We start from the raw sequence: 13,556 nt of genomic DNA, 5'->3' as shown, positions 1-13,556 counted from the left end.
ACCTCCGCCAAGGCTGATCAGTGCCCCCCCCCCGTGGGCCCCCCCACCCCCGATCACCACCAAAATGTAATCATTTCTTCCTTATCCCATTTCCAACAAACCCTGAAAATTTCATCCAAATCTGTCCATAACTTTTTGAGTTATGTTGCACACTAACGGACAGACAAACAGACAGACAGACAAACAGACAAACAAACAAACAAACCCTGGCAAAAACATAACCTCCTTGGCGGAGGTAATAATACCGCGATAATAATAATAACCGTGATATGAAATTTTCATATCGGTACATCCCTGGTGTATACTGTATGTGGTCGTTGAGATGCTCTGCAAGAGGAATAATAGTCGCAGACCTGTCCAAACCTTGTGATCTGGGCATATTTCAGTCCCAAATACATTTATTACTGCTGTGGAAACTGTGTGAGAAGCTTAATTCAAGGTCGGTGTGTAATCCCACTGAATAAGAACAGAACACAGCTGAAGAGGGACGATTCCTCACCGAGAAATGAAACAAAATGTCCCCTCCCGAGCACCGCTAACATGTCAAACAAATCATAAGTCCCCCACTGTAAGTCAATGACCTTTACTGGTCTTTGCTTTGATGGCCCTCTCTGCTCAGTTGACTGATGAGAGCTCATGTGAATTCCAGAGCTAACCCCCCACCCCCACCCCTCCCCTTCGCAGCCGCTATTCATTGATTTTTATTAAAAATACCCCTGCTGCCTTTTCCATTGTGTTTTCACTGTACACTCCCTGCTGGTCACATCTCATTTCACTTCAGAGAAAACACTTAAAGCAACAGTCTGGTGTAAGGAGCCGTCTTTGGAACCAAAACAGGACAAAAACGCCTAAATAACATACAGACTCCCTGGGGGAATGTAATGATTTTTTCTTGAGTCTTGGAAGTGAATTTGAGTTTATCTATTTTTTTTTTTAATCCAGTCTATAATTAGTGTAGTGGGAAAGTGGAGATGGTGAGATGTTGATGTACCACTTCGCTGCATCCGGTTTAGATGAATGCTGGGATCTGTCAGAACGTGGCTGAATGAGCGTAGCCCTCTGCGGTACCACTTCTCCGCCGTCTTAGGTCCGACCCCAAACACACTTGTGAACAGCTGGCAGGAAGCGAGGTAAGGACGTAATCAACCAGACATGTTCTGAAATGATAGCACTTCTCACAAGGAGCCAGCATTGAAAGTTTGAAGAGCTCTGTGCGCTTAAAAGATTGAAACTGCAAATCATTTTTTTTTTTTTTTCTCAGTCGTTTCTAAGCGAAGGCCGGGACGTTGACGCCGACGGAAATGTTTTTCATCTACTGACCTTTAGCGTTTGATACCTTTCATCCGCCAGTATTTTCTCGACTTCAAATGAGCGGCCATACCGAAGGATCTCCTGAAAAACATAAAAGTAGATGACATTGAGGAAAATACAGTCGGCATCAGCGTGTTTTCCCCTGACTTCTATTCCATCAGCAATTAACAAATTGCCTGAAAATTGCTGCTCGTTTGAAAAGAGCTTCCACTTAAATCCCGTGCTCCGCCTGTCCTCATTTCCATTTCTTTTAAAGTAATAACGACTTTGTTGTTGCGAAACCTGGGATTAATATCAGTTTTATGGCATCCATAAAAAGCCCAAGGTAATGTTCTTTTTTTTTTTTTTTTCCATCCTAGCTTTCTATTGTTTGCTCTGAAACAACTTTGTTCTGCATTTAATTGTCTGCCGCTCTCAGCAGAGCACCAGTAATTTGCTGGTCACATTTTAACTGTTTTCATAATGTGAAGGTGTAAAAATCAGGCAGCAGTTATCCAGTGTCTAACTGAAGAAGCGTTGAGAGTCTCTGCTCAAGTTTAAAAATGTAAGTCCTGTCACTGTAAGAACCTGCATGAATAATCCTAAATCCTGGTCTGGTCCATTTGTCTGCTATAATGTTATGTCATCATTAGATTATTACCCCGCCCCCCCCGAAGGGGAGGCAAGGGGTATTGTTTTTGGGTCAGTTTGTTTGTTTCTTTACACTCTAGCAGCAAAACTATTGGTTGAATTCATACCAAATGGGGCTTATATATTGCCAGTGACCCAGAATAGATCTGATTACATTTTGGTAATAGTAGGTCAAAGTTAAATTTTTTTAATGAATTTTTATAATCCCCCCCCCCCCCCCATTTACTTATAATGGGCAAAATTTCACATGTCTGTAGAAGCAAAACTATTGGTTGAATTCTCGTTAAATAAGGACTTTATTCTCGTTAAATAATGAGTTTTTTTAAAACTATGACTTTATTCTCGTTAAATAATGACTTTATTCTCGTTAAATAATGAGTTTTTTTAAAACTATGACTTTATTCTCATTAAATAATGACATTCTCGTTAAATACTGACTTTATTCTCATTCAAGTTCTTTAAAACTACGACTATTCTCATTAAATGACTTTATTCTCATTAAATAATGACTTTATTCTCGTTAAATAGTGAGTTTTTTTAAAACTACGACTTTATTCTCGTTAAATAATGACTTTATTCTCGTTAAATAGTGAGTTTTTTAAAACTACGACTTTATTCTCATTAAATAACGACTATTTTCATAGCGACAAGCGTTTTTCTTCTTATGTGGCCCTAATACGCCTTCGTAAGGTCGCACTAAATACAACCACTTTGGTTTATAGAAGCTGGGTTTTTTCACTCAAACAGACAGACAAATAGATAAGCAATTTGTAAAATGTGTATTGGATGATATTATTATGGTAATTAAATAAATAAATAAACATAATTTTGTACATAAATCCAATAGATCTAAATAAATGAAGCCTCAGTGTTACAGCAGTGTGTTACTGCTGGAACATCTGCAGCTTTAACTACTGTTTTTCCACTTTTATATACAGCACATAAATCTGAAGGAACATGACATGATTAATGGGAGACAAAGGCACAAGACATAAAGTTGTGATATATCTGTTCTCCATAAATGTGTTTTCAGTTTTTTATAATCTATCATTTGGTGACATATTGGATAAAGTCTATAAAGGAAACAGGAGAGGTTACTAATAAACTAAATGTTTCGTTCGTTTTGTTTGTTTGTTTGTTTATTTCGAGCATTTACAGAATACATGCAAATTCAAAATTCAAAAAGAAAAAATCATTCATCTATACTCCAAAAGTAGTTGGAAGAAGAAAAACAATGTCTGTTTTACATAATTTTCTTTTGTTTTAATTAATTTTTGTTTTGCATCTTTGTCGTTATTTTAATCTTATCTCATCTTATTGCAGTATTTTAACTTATTTTCATCTTTTACAACTACATTTTCAATTTGTTAAATCCTTCATACATGACTGGCGAGATCATCATCTGAAAAAAATTTTTTTTTTTTTATTTGTTTGCACAATGAAAAAATAAAATAAAGTGAAAATACAATAAATGGTTCTAGTAAGAAATAATAAAAAACAATGTAAAATTACAATAACCAAAAAAGAAGCTGAGAGACAAAAAAAATTATAAAAAATAAAGGAAAAAAGTCATCCTTTATTTGTATTAGGTTAATAACACATTTGCATTTGATATTGTTCATATTATTGTGAGTTTACTCTGACAGTTGACAACAAATAAAAACAGCTTCACAACCCAGTTTGAGAGAAGTACGCACCTTTAATGTCTCTCTTCTGTTTCTACAGTGGCAACAATTTTAGCTTAAAAATACAACAAAAAAGCCTCCCAGCACAAAACATGTTTAACATGTTACATATTTGACCTTTAAGAGGAGTTTAAGCTGTCACAAAAATATTGTGGAGTACAAAATACAATATTTGCTTTGAGATGAAGCGGAGTATAAATATAAAGAAGCATGAAATGGTATTAAAGTGTACAAGTACAAGTCAAATTTGTAACAGACTATCTTTGCAGAGGTCTATGAGAGAAATCTGCATTTGTACACATTTGAATGTGTACAAACGGCAAATAAAACTACCTTAACTTAACTTAAAGGGGTCATATTTATTTAAACCCACTTTCATTAGTCTTTGGTTCATTTATTTGTGTATTTGGACCCTAACAGTTCATAAAATTTGAATTTGAACCCTCCAGGTGCTGTAAAGCTATCTTTTTTTTCATTCTGGCAAAAATCGAGTGGTTTTCTAACCCTGACCATATTTTCAGGGGAAAAATGCCTAAAAAGACATACCCAAAGTAAATGAAGAATTACTTCACAATAATAAAGTTCATATGGATGTTCTTGGTGTCTATGGACATTTAGAGACCTCACAGAATCTATTCCCATTGTTTAAAATATTCTATCTATTACTATGCCTGAGTAAACTGTAACAAACTAAAAGAGAAATTAGAATTTTTTATCCTCGCCTGTTTTTTTTTCAGCCGGATTGACGATGATATGCATAAATTAATTGTTCGTGTTGGAGATTTTTAATAGCGTATATTTCACCCCACAAAGATTAAAAATCATGTTTGAACATTAAAGTTTGCACTAAAATACACTTTTGATGTACTTTTATTAACATTAGGGTCTAAACTTTGAGCAAAAGTTGAAAAAAACATCCATTGTCCTGATTTATTATATTTTTATAGTAGATGAATATTAACATAATTTTTTAGCCCTAATATATATTTTTAGCCCTATCAGCCTGCGGGCTAAAGGGGTTAATTCCTTCTTAATTTGTTACATTTTATAAGTAGTTAAATCATGACATTTGCACATATAAGGTCAAGACTTGCGACGAACATTTCTCTGAGAACGACATAATTGTTTATCAGAAGCAGCAGTTGTAGTACAAACTGAAAATATGTCCTAACCTCGAGCCATTTACCAAAATTGTTCAGTTGTTGGTTGAACAGGACAGAGCAGCATAACCAACAACCTGGAGGGGGCGGGGCCTGAAGTGGTTCATTTGCATTTAAAGGGCCAGCGCTCAAAACGACCTTTCTGGTGTCATTACTCAGAAATAGGGTTGAAGATGGACCTGTGGAGTTGAACGAATGAAGAATTCAGACCCAAGCAGAGCATTTACAGTTTATGTGGACCACAGGGAAATGTTTGAAAATGCAGAATTCCATTTAAAAAAAGCTAAATATCACTCCTTTATCTCATCTTATTTTATCTCATTCTCACTATTCACCCAGAGCCCCTTTTCCCAGAGGGGAGTGGCTACTGTTTCAGATGTAGCCGCCTGGGGCCCAATGACAACGGGATCTGAGGTGACTCATCTGTGCCCTGTCCTGACCTATGACCCCGGACCTCCTCCCCCACCCTCACCTGTCTAATCTGACTAGATCAGTGGTTCCCAACCTTTTTTTGGCTCATGACCACATTTTAACATCACAAATTTCTGGCGACCCCAGACATTCAAAACAGAGACATTTTTCTGTTGGAAATGTCTTAGCGGGGCCAGGCAGGTGAAGAAATCTTTCCATTCTCTGTTTGGTCCTCTCAGATGTTACATCCTGCATTTTACTGAACCTGATTTTTACTAGGAAAAATGTGTGGTGTTTTAATTATAATGAAATATATATTGAATCATTAAAAAATATTTTTATTAGTAATTTACATTTATGCATTTGGCATAGGGCTGTGCAATTAATCGAAATTCAATTACGATTTCGATTATTACACGCAACGATTACAAAAATTATGTAATCGAGAAAAAACGATTAGTAATTTTTAGTTGTTTAATTCACGCGCACGCAAGCTCCCATGAGCTGCTCTGCCCCGCCCCCCTCATCAGTTACATTCCCAAACACCAAATAGACTGTTATTTTTATTCAGCGGGAGGTAGCAATGCACTTTTCAAGCTCATTTTGTTTGGAAAAAAAAAGCAGGAAAACATATTTTGTCTAGTCTAATGTTTTTTGTAGTTGAATATTTCTATTTTATGCACTTTTGTGCTCTGAATTTACTGCATCTTTGAGGCAAATACTGTACTTTTTACTCCAATACATTTGACTGATTGCATTTTCATTTCTTTCTGGTCAAAACCAAATGTGTTTTGAATGTTAGTGTTTTTTTTTGTTTTTTTTTAAGTTAAATCTTTATTGAGTTTTATGTAGAATTGTAACAGTAACCAAAGAGAAAAAGATAAACACAAACAAAAGAGACCCCAAAAAACTAAATATCTCCAAATGTGTTTTGAATGTTAGTGTAAGGCTGTGCAATTAATCGAAATTCAATTACGATTTCGATTACTACACGCAACGATTACAAAAATTATGTAATCGAGAAAAAACGATTATTAATTTTGAGTTGTTTAATTCACGCGCACGCAAGCTCCCATGAGCTGCTCTGCCCCGCCCCCCTCTAAACTACAGCTGCCAGCTAGCCGACAGGTCCTCCCCAAGAGGACAGTTGTACCTAGCGGTCTGGAAAAATAGCAGGAGAATCGCAGCAGAAGTGCTTGGTAAACAAAAAAGGTAAGTCAAATTCAATTGTATGGAATCACTTTGGGTTTGATGAAGAGCAAAAACCCATTACGTGCAAAAAGTGTTTTGTAGTTGTGTCCGCACCGACCGGTAACACAGCAAACCTTTTTAACCATCTAAAGTTGAACCACCGCCACCTTTATCATAATCTTATGAAAAACTAAAACACATAAAAACAACTTCGTCCGCAATGCAATCTTCAGTCTCCGAATCTCTTTACGCTGCAACTCCCGTATTAACCTAACTGAAACCTCACGGCACGCCACTGAATTTACTATGTTTCATACTACACTGAACATACTTGAATTTATAATTTGCACTTTACGTGAGTTTTTTTTTTTTTATTGCTCCAGTTCTATGGCAAGTCTAGAGCACTTTAATTCCAGTGCACTATTTGTTTACAAAAGGAAACATACTTGAATTTACAGTACACTTATTTGCGTTCAAAGATTTTTTTGTTTCGTACAAAAGTGAACATACTCTGTTTTAATGGTTAAAAGCTTTATTTATATTTAAAGAGTATATCTTACATTGTTTTGCAAGAAAAAAATAAACAACTTTAAGGTTTACAAATAATCGTTTTTAATAATCGTGATTTCAATTATTGCTAAAATAATCGTGATTTTTTTTTTTCTATAATCGAGCAACCCTAATTTGGCAGATGCTTTTTTCCAAAGCGACTTACAGGGGAAAACCAATCAAATCAATCTATCAATCAAAATTTATTTATACAGCGCCAAATCACAACAAAAGTTATCTCATGACACTTTACATATAGAGTTGGTCAAAAACCAGACTCTATATATATAATTTTTTTTACTTTTTTTTTTTCCATTACTAGAAATTTCAGGCAACCCCATATGAATTCCAGTGCGACCCCATGGTTGAAAAACACTGGACTAGACGGACCCCCTCATGTGCCCCCACCCTACTGCATCTTTACAAACTGGAACTACATCATCAAATGGACGTCCTTCAGTCCTGGTGCATCTGTAGCCTGTCTGTCCATAGGACTAGATCTCTCCTTCGCTGTGGTTCTCCCCAAGGTTTCTCTTTTGCCCACTGGGTTTTTTCAGTTTCTCCTTGCCAAGAAGGAGCGTCTAAGGACAGGGGATCCCCAGGACATTAATCCATTCCCTTCTTCTACTGTTAATTTGATTGTTGTTTGTTTTCATATCCAACTAATTCTGTAAAGCTCTGTGGGTTTTTTTTTTGTTTTTTGTTTTTTTTATGTTTTTATGGTATATACCTGTTGTGAAGCACATTGACTCTGCCTTGTGCGTAAAATGTGCTCTATAAATAAAGCTGAATTGAATTATCTTATTGTATTAAAGGTGCAGGAGACTTCTGTGACCAATTTTTATCCATATAATATCATATGGTTGCGCTGCCCCTGGCGCTGTGCGAACCTCCTTTTCCCACAATGCACGTCACGACAAATTCTGAAGATGCTTGAGTTACCTGCCAGCTCTGTTTGTAAACACAAGCTTTGTTTCTGGTGGATGACACTAAGAAGCTGTTCACTGTAATGCAAGAGATTCAGGTGAGTAATCACAGAAAGACTGACAGATTCGTGATGACTGAGGTTTTACAGATTTGATGAAAAACTGGTCATGAAAGTCTCCCGCACCTTTAAGTATTTCTTTTGTATAATAGTATAACTTAAATTTTTTTGGTTGTCTTATGTTCATTTCCTTTTAGGGCTGTGTATCGGCAAGAATCTGGAGATACAATATAAATCACAATACTAGGATCACTATACAATATATCACAATATATCATGATACTGTTAAAAAGGATATTTTTTTTGTGTGTTTCTCTTTTTTGAATGATTATTTCCTGGAAGGATTGAATTACACCAGAAATATGCACAAATACTAAACACATTTTTATTTCAAAACAGGATCTAATGCTATATCACAAAGATTTTTCTAATTCTCCTTGTTTCCAAAGGAACTACCATCTGCCTCTCACACAGTAAAAAGTGCTTTTAGGCTGTGTAAAATAACCATTTTTTTAATAATACTGTTAAATAGTAATAAATAAGATATAAACAATAAAGAAAACCAGGTAACAAAAATGAACCTCCACCATATCTGCATTTGAATAAATACCTAAAAATATCGATACAGTCCTTTTCAATATCGATACAGTATTGTGAAATGAAATATCGCGATATATTGCAGAATCAATATTTTCTAACACTCATACTTGCTTTGGGTATTTGCTTTTGTTGGTGGTTGTGTTGTGCGTTTTATTTGTCAGAAATAAAAAAAAAAAAAAAAAAATCATTCATTCATCCAAATAAGCATGTGTGTTTTTATTTTACAATAAGTACAAGTGTGTGTTTTGAGCTTCTATCAATGAGTCAGTGAACCTAAAATCCAGAGTGTGAATACAGCGCAGTTTAAAGCGGTTCTTCACTGCTCAATGATGCATCCACTCGTCCACCTCTGCTTTTCAACCCTCCAGCTATAAGGCCAACCTCAAACGCACCGATAATGCTTCAACACACTCGACGCTCCGGGGAAGACACACACTTCTTTCACATGCACGACTTCTCTCTCTCTCACACCCACAAAAACACATAGTGACTATTCATCCCTAACTCTGCCTCAGTGCTCCCAGACTTTCATGTCAGTAGGTTTCTATCTTTTCCCCCCACTTTGGATGTTCAGTCGGCAGCGAGCGGTTCAGTAGCTGCTGACAGAGTGTCACTCCGATGTTCACAGGCACATCAAGCGTTTTGTTTTTACTCTGTTTGGTTTCACTTTGTTTTTCGTGTCATGTCATTTTCTTGTTTTGAGCTGCGATCTGTTCAAAGAGACAAGCAAGTGAAGAGAGAGAGAGAGAGAAAAAAAAAAAAGGCACGGAGAGTGCACGTTGGAATCGCGTAAAAACAACAAGAACGAGAGGTCATCGGCAGGCAGTCTAATTTGGTCTCCCTGGGACATTTATGTGTTTTTGTTTAATGAATCTGCCTCGGCGCTGACAGATATGACAGCTTCTGAAACTTGCTCGGAGACCTGCCGAGTGTATATTAGGTTTAATGTGTCAGACAGTCGGACTGCAGAGCTCACCTTGTTCTCCAACAGGGACTCGGTGTTCTTTCCAAGCAAACATTTCTCGACATTTTCCCTGACAACCTGCCATGATTCCTGCCCTGGTTACGACTGCAGGTAAGGGGAGATGATTGCCATGTGACCCAGTATGACTAAGTATGATAAGTTTGTCTGATGCCTGCACGCGCCCGTTAAGACATATGTGCATAAGACTTGAAATATTAAGACTATTTTTGATACCTTCATGTTAAATTTCTTCAACAGCCAACGAGTTCTGTGACATTCAATTCCACTTGCATGTCACCTCTTGAGACAACGCTTGTGCAGACTGGTGAAAGAAGAAAGATTCAGCCAAATTCCTCTTGACAGTGCACTGAAACAATCAAAACCCAAGGAAAAAAAAAAAAAAAAAACCCTACTCATCATACCTTGTCAGTTTGTGACAAACAGCCATAAACAAGGCTTAGTTATTTCCAAAAGCAGCAAGTCAAAAAAGAAAATACTGCAAATGAGCTATTTCCAGCTTTAGCGTTAACAACAGCAGGGAATTATAGGTCCTGCTAGCATTTATCTGCCCTCATTACATCAAAACAGGACATACTTCTTCATCAAGAAATTTGTGGATTTGTGCCAAATGCTCCAAAAAGAGTTGGACTTAATTGCCTGGGCTGAAGCAGACAACATTAGGAGACATAGAGGGTCCTCTGTAAACACATGAAGGAGGTTTGTGCAGCGTCAGGAAAAGCTGGGTCAGAAAAGACAAAGAAAAGCAAGAAACTTTTATCTGGGAATATTTTAGAATTTAACCCATAAACACCCAAACATTCACCATCTACTGATTTAAACTAGTGCTGGGCAGTGATTCAATTTTTTAATCACAATTAATCGCATGGATGTCTGCAATTAATCACAATTAATCACATAGTTATATGGGGGGGTGGGGGGGTTGCCGGCATCAACAGCATGTATTGCCTTTAAGTGATATTTCATATGGATTTTGTATGAATCGACAAACATTTGCCTGTGAGTATTTTATGTTCAGTTGTCAGAATGAATAGTTTAAAATATCTCTGATATGAACCTTTGTTGCTGGATAAAAAGACATTGTGAATCTTAAATTAATCTGTAAATGCTAATCGTTAGCGTGTCTATGGATTTCCCCATTCAAGTTAGCATCGAGCTCGTGGTCTTTTTCCCATTCATTTAAATGTATAATGACATGTAAATGTACTAAGGCACTGAACAGAACTGAAACATATTTTGTTTGTATGTTGCAGTTTTACAGTGAGTCTACAGTAAAAGATTTGGAGAGAAGTTTTGGGCGTCCGGCTTTTCTTGGGAAAACTGTTGTCTATCTGCCGAGCTAATCGCTACACACACACAAGCAGAGGCAGAAGAATAGGAGTTATAATTGTACTGTCCTCGCTAAGACGTCTGTACTTAGTCTGAGCTAGACAGCGAGCTAAACTCTGAATTGACGATGCAAGATATGTCCTCTTTGAAGTTTGCAGCTTTAATGTACATACTTGACATCATGCAGATTGACAGAGTGAAACTATAAAATAAAGACAAAATAAATCAATTAGTTATGTCTATTAATGATATGCATATTCACGGAGATTGCATAGATGTAATTATTATAAACTTAAACTGACTGCGAATACAACAATCCCATCGTAAATAAGTAAAGGTTAGTTCAAAGGCTGGCATATTATACCTAAACACAACCAATGAATTTACATAAACTTAACATGAGCCTGCATAAAGAATTAGCAACCCATCTGCGACTGCTAGCATAAACGAATTAGCTTAAACATGTTAATAACACATTGCAATAAACACATCCAAAATAACGTCATAAACATGTTTCTAACGGCACGTTTGCATGTGAAATTATTTAGCGAATAACAGAATGATTGATACATACAGGCGTAGAACTGCAGGAGTTAAACAAAGTTTGATTCAGCATTATTTGGAAAGTTTTTCTCCTCTCTCAGCTCCGTGCACAATTCACACAGACCGGCGCTTGGCTCAATAGTGCGTGTGGCGCGCCAAAATAAAAGCATGAGTTTCAAAATAAGAGTCTATATGTATAAATGAACTAAGACTTGCTTGAAAGGCAGAACAGCATAAACGGGAGATAAATAATAATATGTGATGTTCAGTTGTTCAAACCAAGCAAAGGGGGCCCTCTAGTGGTGGGAATAAGTTGCACTAGCGTATGTTTTGTCCTTTCGGTGTTCCTGTAGTCAGTTCAGACATAAGAAGGAACTAACAGAGACGTTTCTTTCACTCTGTTTGTATGGCCCCAAAAACGTTTGCCTGTGAGTATTTTATGTTCAGTTGTTGTTAGAATGAATAATATAAAATATCTCTGATGTGAACTTTTGTTGCTGAATAAAAAGACGCTGTAAATCTTAAGTTAATCTGTAAATGCTAATTGTTAACGTGTCTATGAATTTTCCCATTCACGTTAGCATCGAGCTAATCATATCGTAAATAAGTAAAGGTTAGTTCAAAGGCTGGCATATTATACCTAAACACAACCAATGAATTTACATAAACTTAACATGAGCCTGCGTAAAGAATTAGCAACCCATCTCCGACTGCTAGCATAAACAAATTAGCTTAAACATGTTAATAACACATTGTAATAAACACATCCAAAATAACGTCATAAACATGTTTCTAACGGCACATTTGCATGTGAAATTATTTAGCAAACAACAGAATGATTGATACATACAGGCGTTGAACTGCAGGAGTTACACAAAGTTTGATTCAGCATTACTCGGAAAGTTCGCTTTCTCCTCTCAGCTACGTGCACAGTTCACACAGAGCACTGGCGCTTGGTGCATATGGAGCGCCAAAATAAAAGCATGAGTTTCAAAATGAGAGTCCATATGTATAAATGAACTAAGACTTGCTTGAAAGGCAGAACGGCATTAACGGGTGATAAAAAAAAATTGTCAGCATTATTTAATGAATGTGTTAACACGGTAATAATGTGTTAACTTGCCCAGCCCTAATTTAAACCATTTAATACTGGGATGTCAAACTCATTTTCTTCTGGGGGCCACATTCAGCCCAATTTAATCTGAAGAGGGCCGGACCAGTAAAATAATAGCATGATAGTCAATAAATAATGACACCTCCAAATTGTTTTAGTGCAAAAAATAACGTTCAGTTATGCCAATATTTACATTTACAAACTATCCAAACAAAAAGGATGTGAATAACCTGAAAAAAACAAAAAAACACAAAAACGGAATTTATTAAGAAATATAAGTACAATTTTATCAGTATTATGCCTTGACTTATCATTTACACATATGCACAAAAAATTTTGTAACAGACAGAAAATTGTTAAAATTGCACTTCATTTTCTTCATTTCTTCATATTTGTTTAAGTTATTTACATGTTATTGTTAAAAAATAGTTTGTTAATGTAAACATTTTCATAATTTAATGTTTTTTTGCACTAAATCAAAGAGAAAAAAATGGTGTTGGAATTTTTTATAGGTTATTGTGATATTATTTTTGAGTTAGATGCCCTAACTTGCACTTTGCAAATTCCTCCCATGGGCCGGATTGGAACCTTTGGTGGGCCGGTTTTGGCCCCCGGGCCGCATGTTTGACACCTGTGATTTAATACATGTTGATCCACTAATCCAGGGGTGGGAAACACGCGGCCTGCGGACCAAATCCGGCCCGTGGGATAAAAGTGCAAAAATTACACTGAAGATATTAACAGCCTGGTAATATTCAAGAAATGTTTTGTGAAAGAGAGGGAGTCTATGATTTATGGGGAAAATTTAATTTAAAGATTCATAAAGTACGTGCTACATTAAAAAGTTTCTGTATTACCATCTGTGGAGTAAAATTATGGAACAAATTGTGTGTGGAGATAAAACAAATATCAAACATAATTCAGTTTAAAAAAAGATATACAGAATTGATTCTTGAGAGGTACAGTATTTAATAATGACAATGAGGGCTGTTTGTTGATGGATGATGTTGTATTGATAAATATGCTGTAATTATTGACGAAAATGGTTGAATTGTTGAGTCTGTTT

The 13,556-nt window shown here is 36.2% G+C and overlaps 1 protein-coding gene across 1 annotated transcript in view; it reads right to left on the bottom strand.

Moving 5' to 3' along the window:
* dntt (deoxynucleotidyltransferase, terminal) overlaps window positions 1-13,556 on the bottom strand; it is a 359,425-nt gene that overhangs the window by 235,051 nt on the left and 110,818 nt on the right. The window contains 2 exon segments of the mRNA XM_030156713.1: window positions 992-1,115; window positions 1,321-1,392. Coding sequence (XP_030012573.1) covers window positions 992-1,115; window positions 1,321-1,392 — 196 coding nt within the window.

Source organism: Sphaeramia orbicularis, chromosome 15 (genome assembly GCF_902148855.1).
Source record: "Sphaeramia orbicularis chromosome 15, fSphaOr1.1, whole genome shotgun sequence".
Taxonomy (NCBI): domain Eukaryota; kingdom Metazoa; phylum Chordata; class Actinopteri; order Kurtiformes; family Apogonidae; genus Sphaeramia; species Sphaeramia orbicularis.
This window is presented reverse-complemented; position numbering and strand designations above follow the sequence as displayed.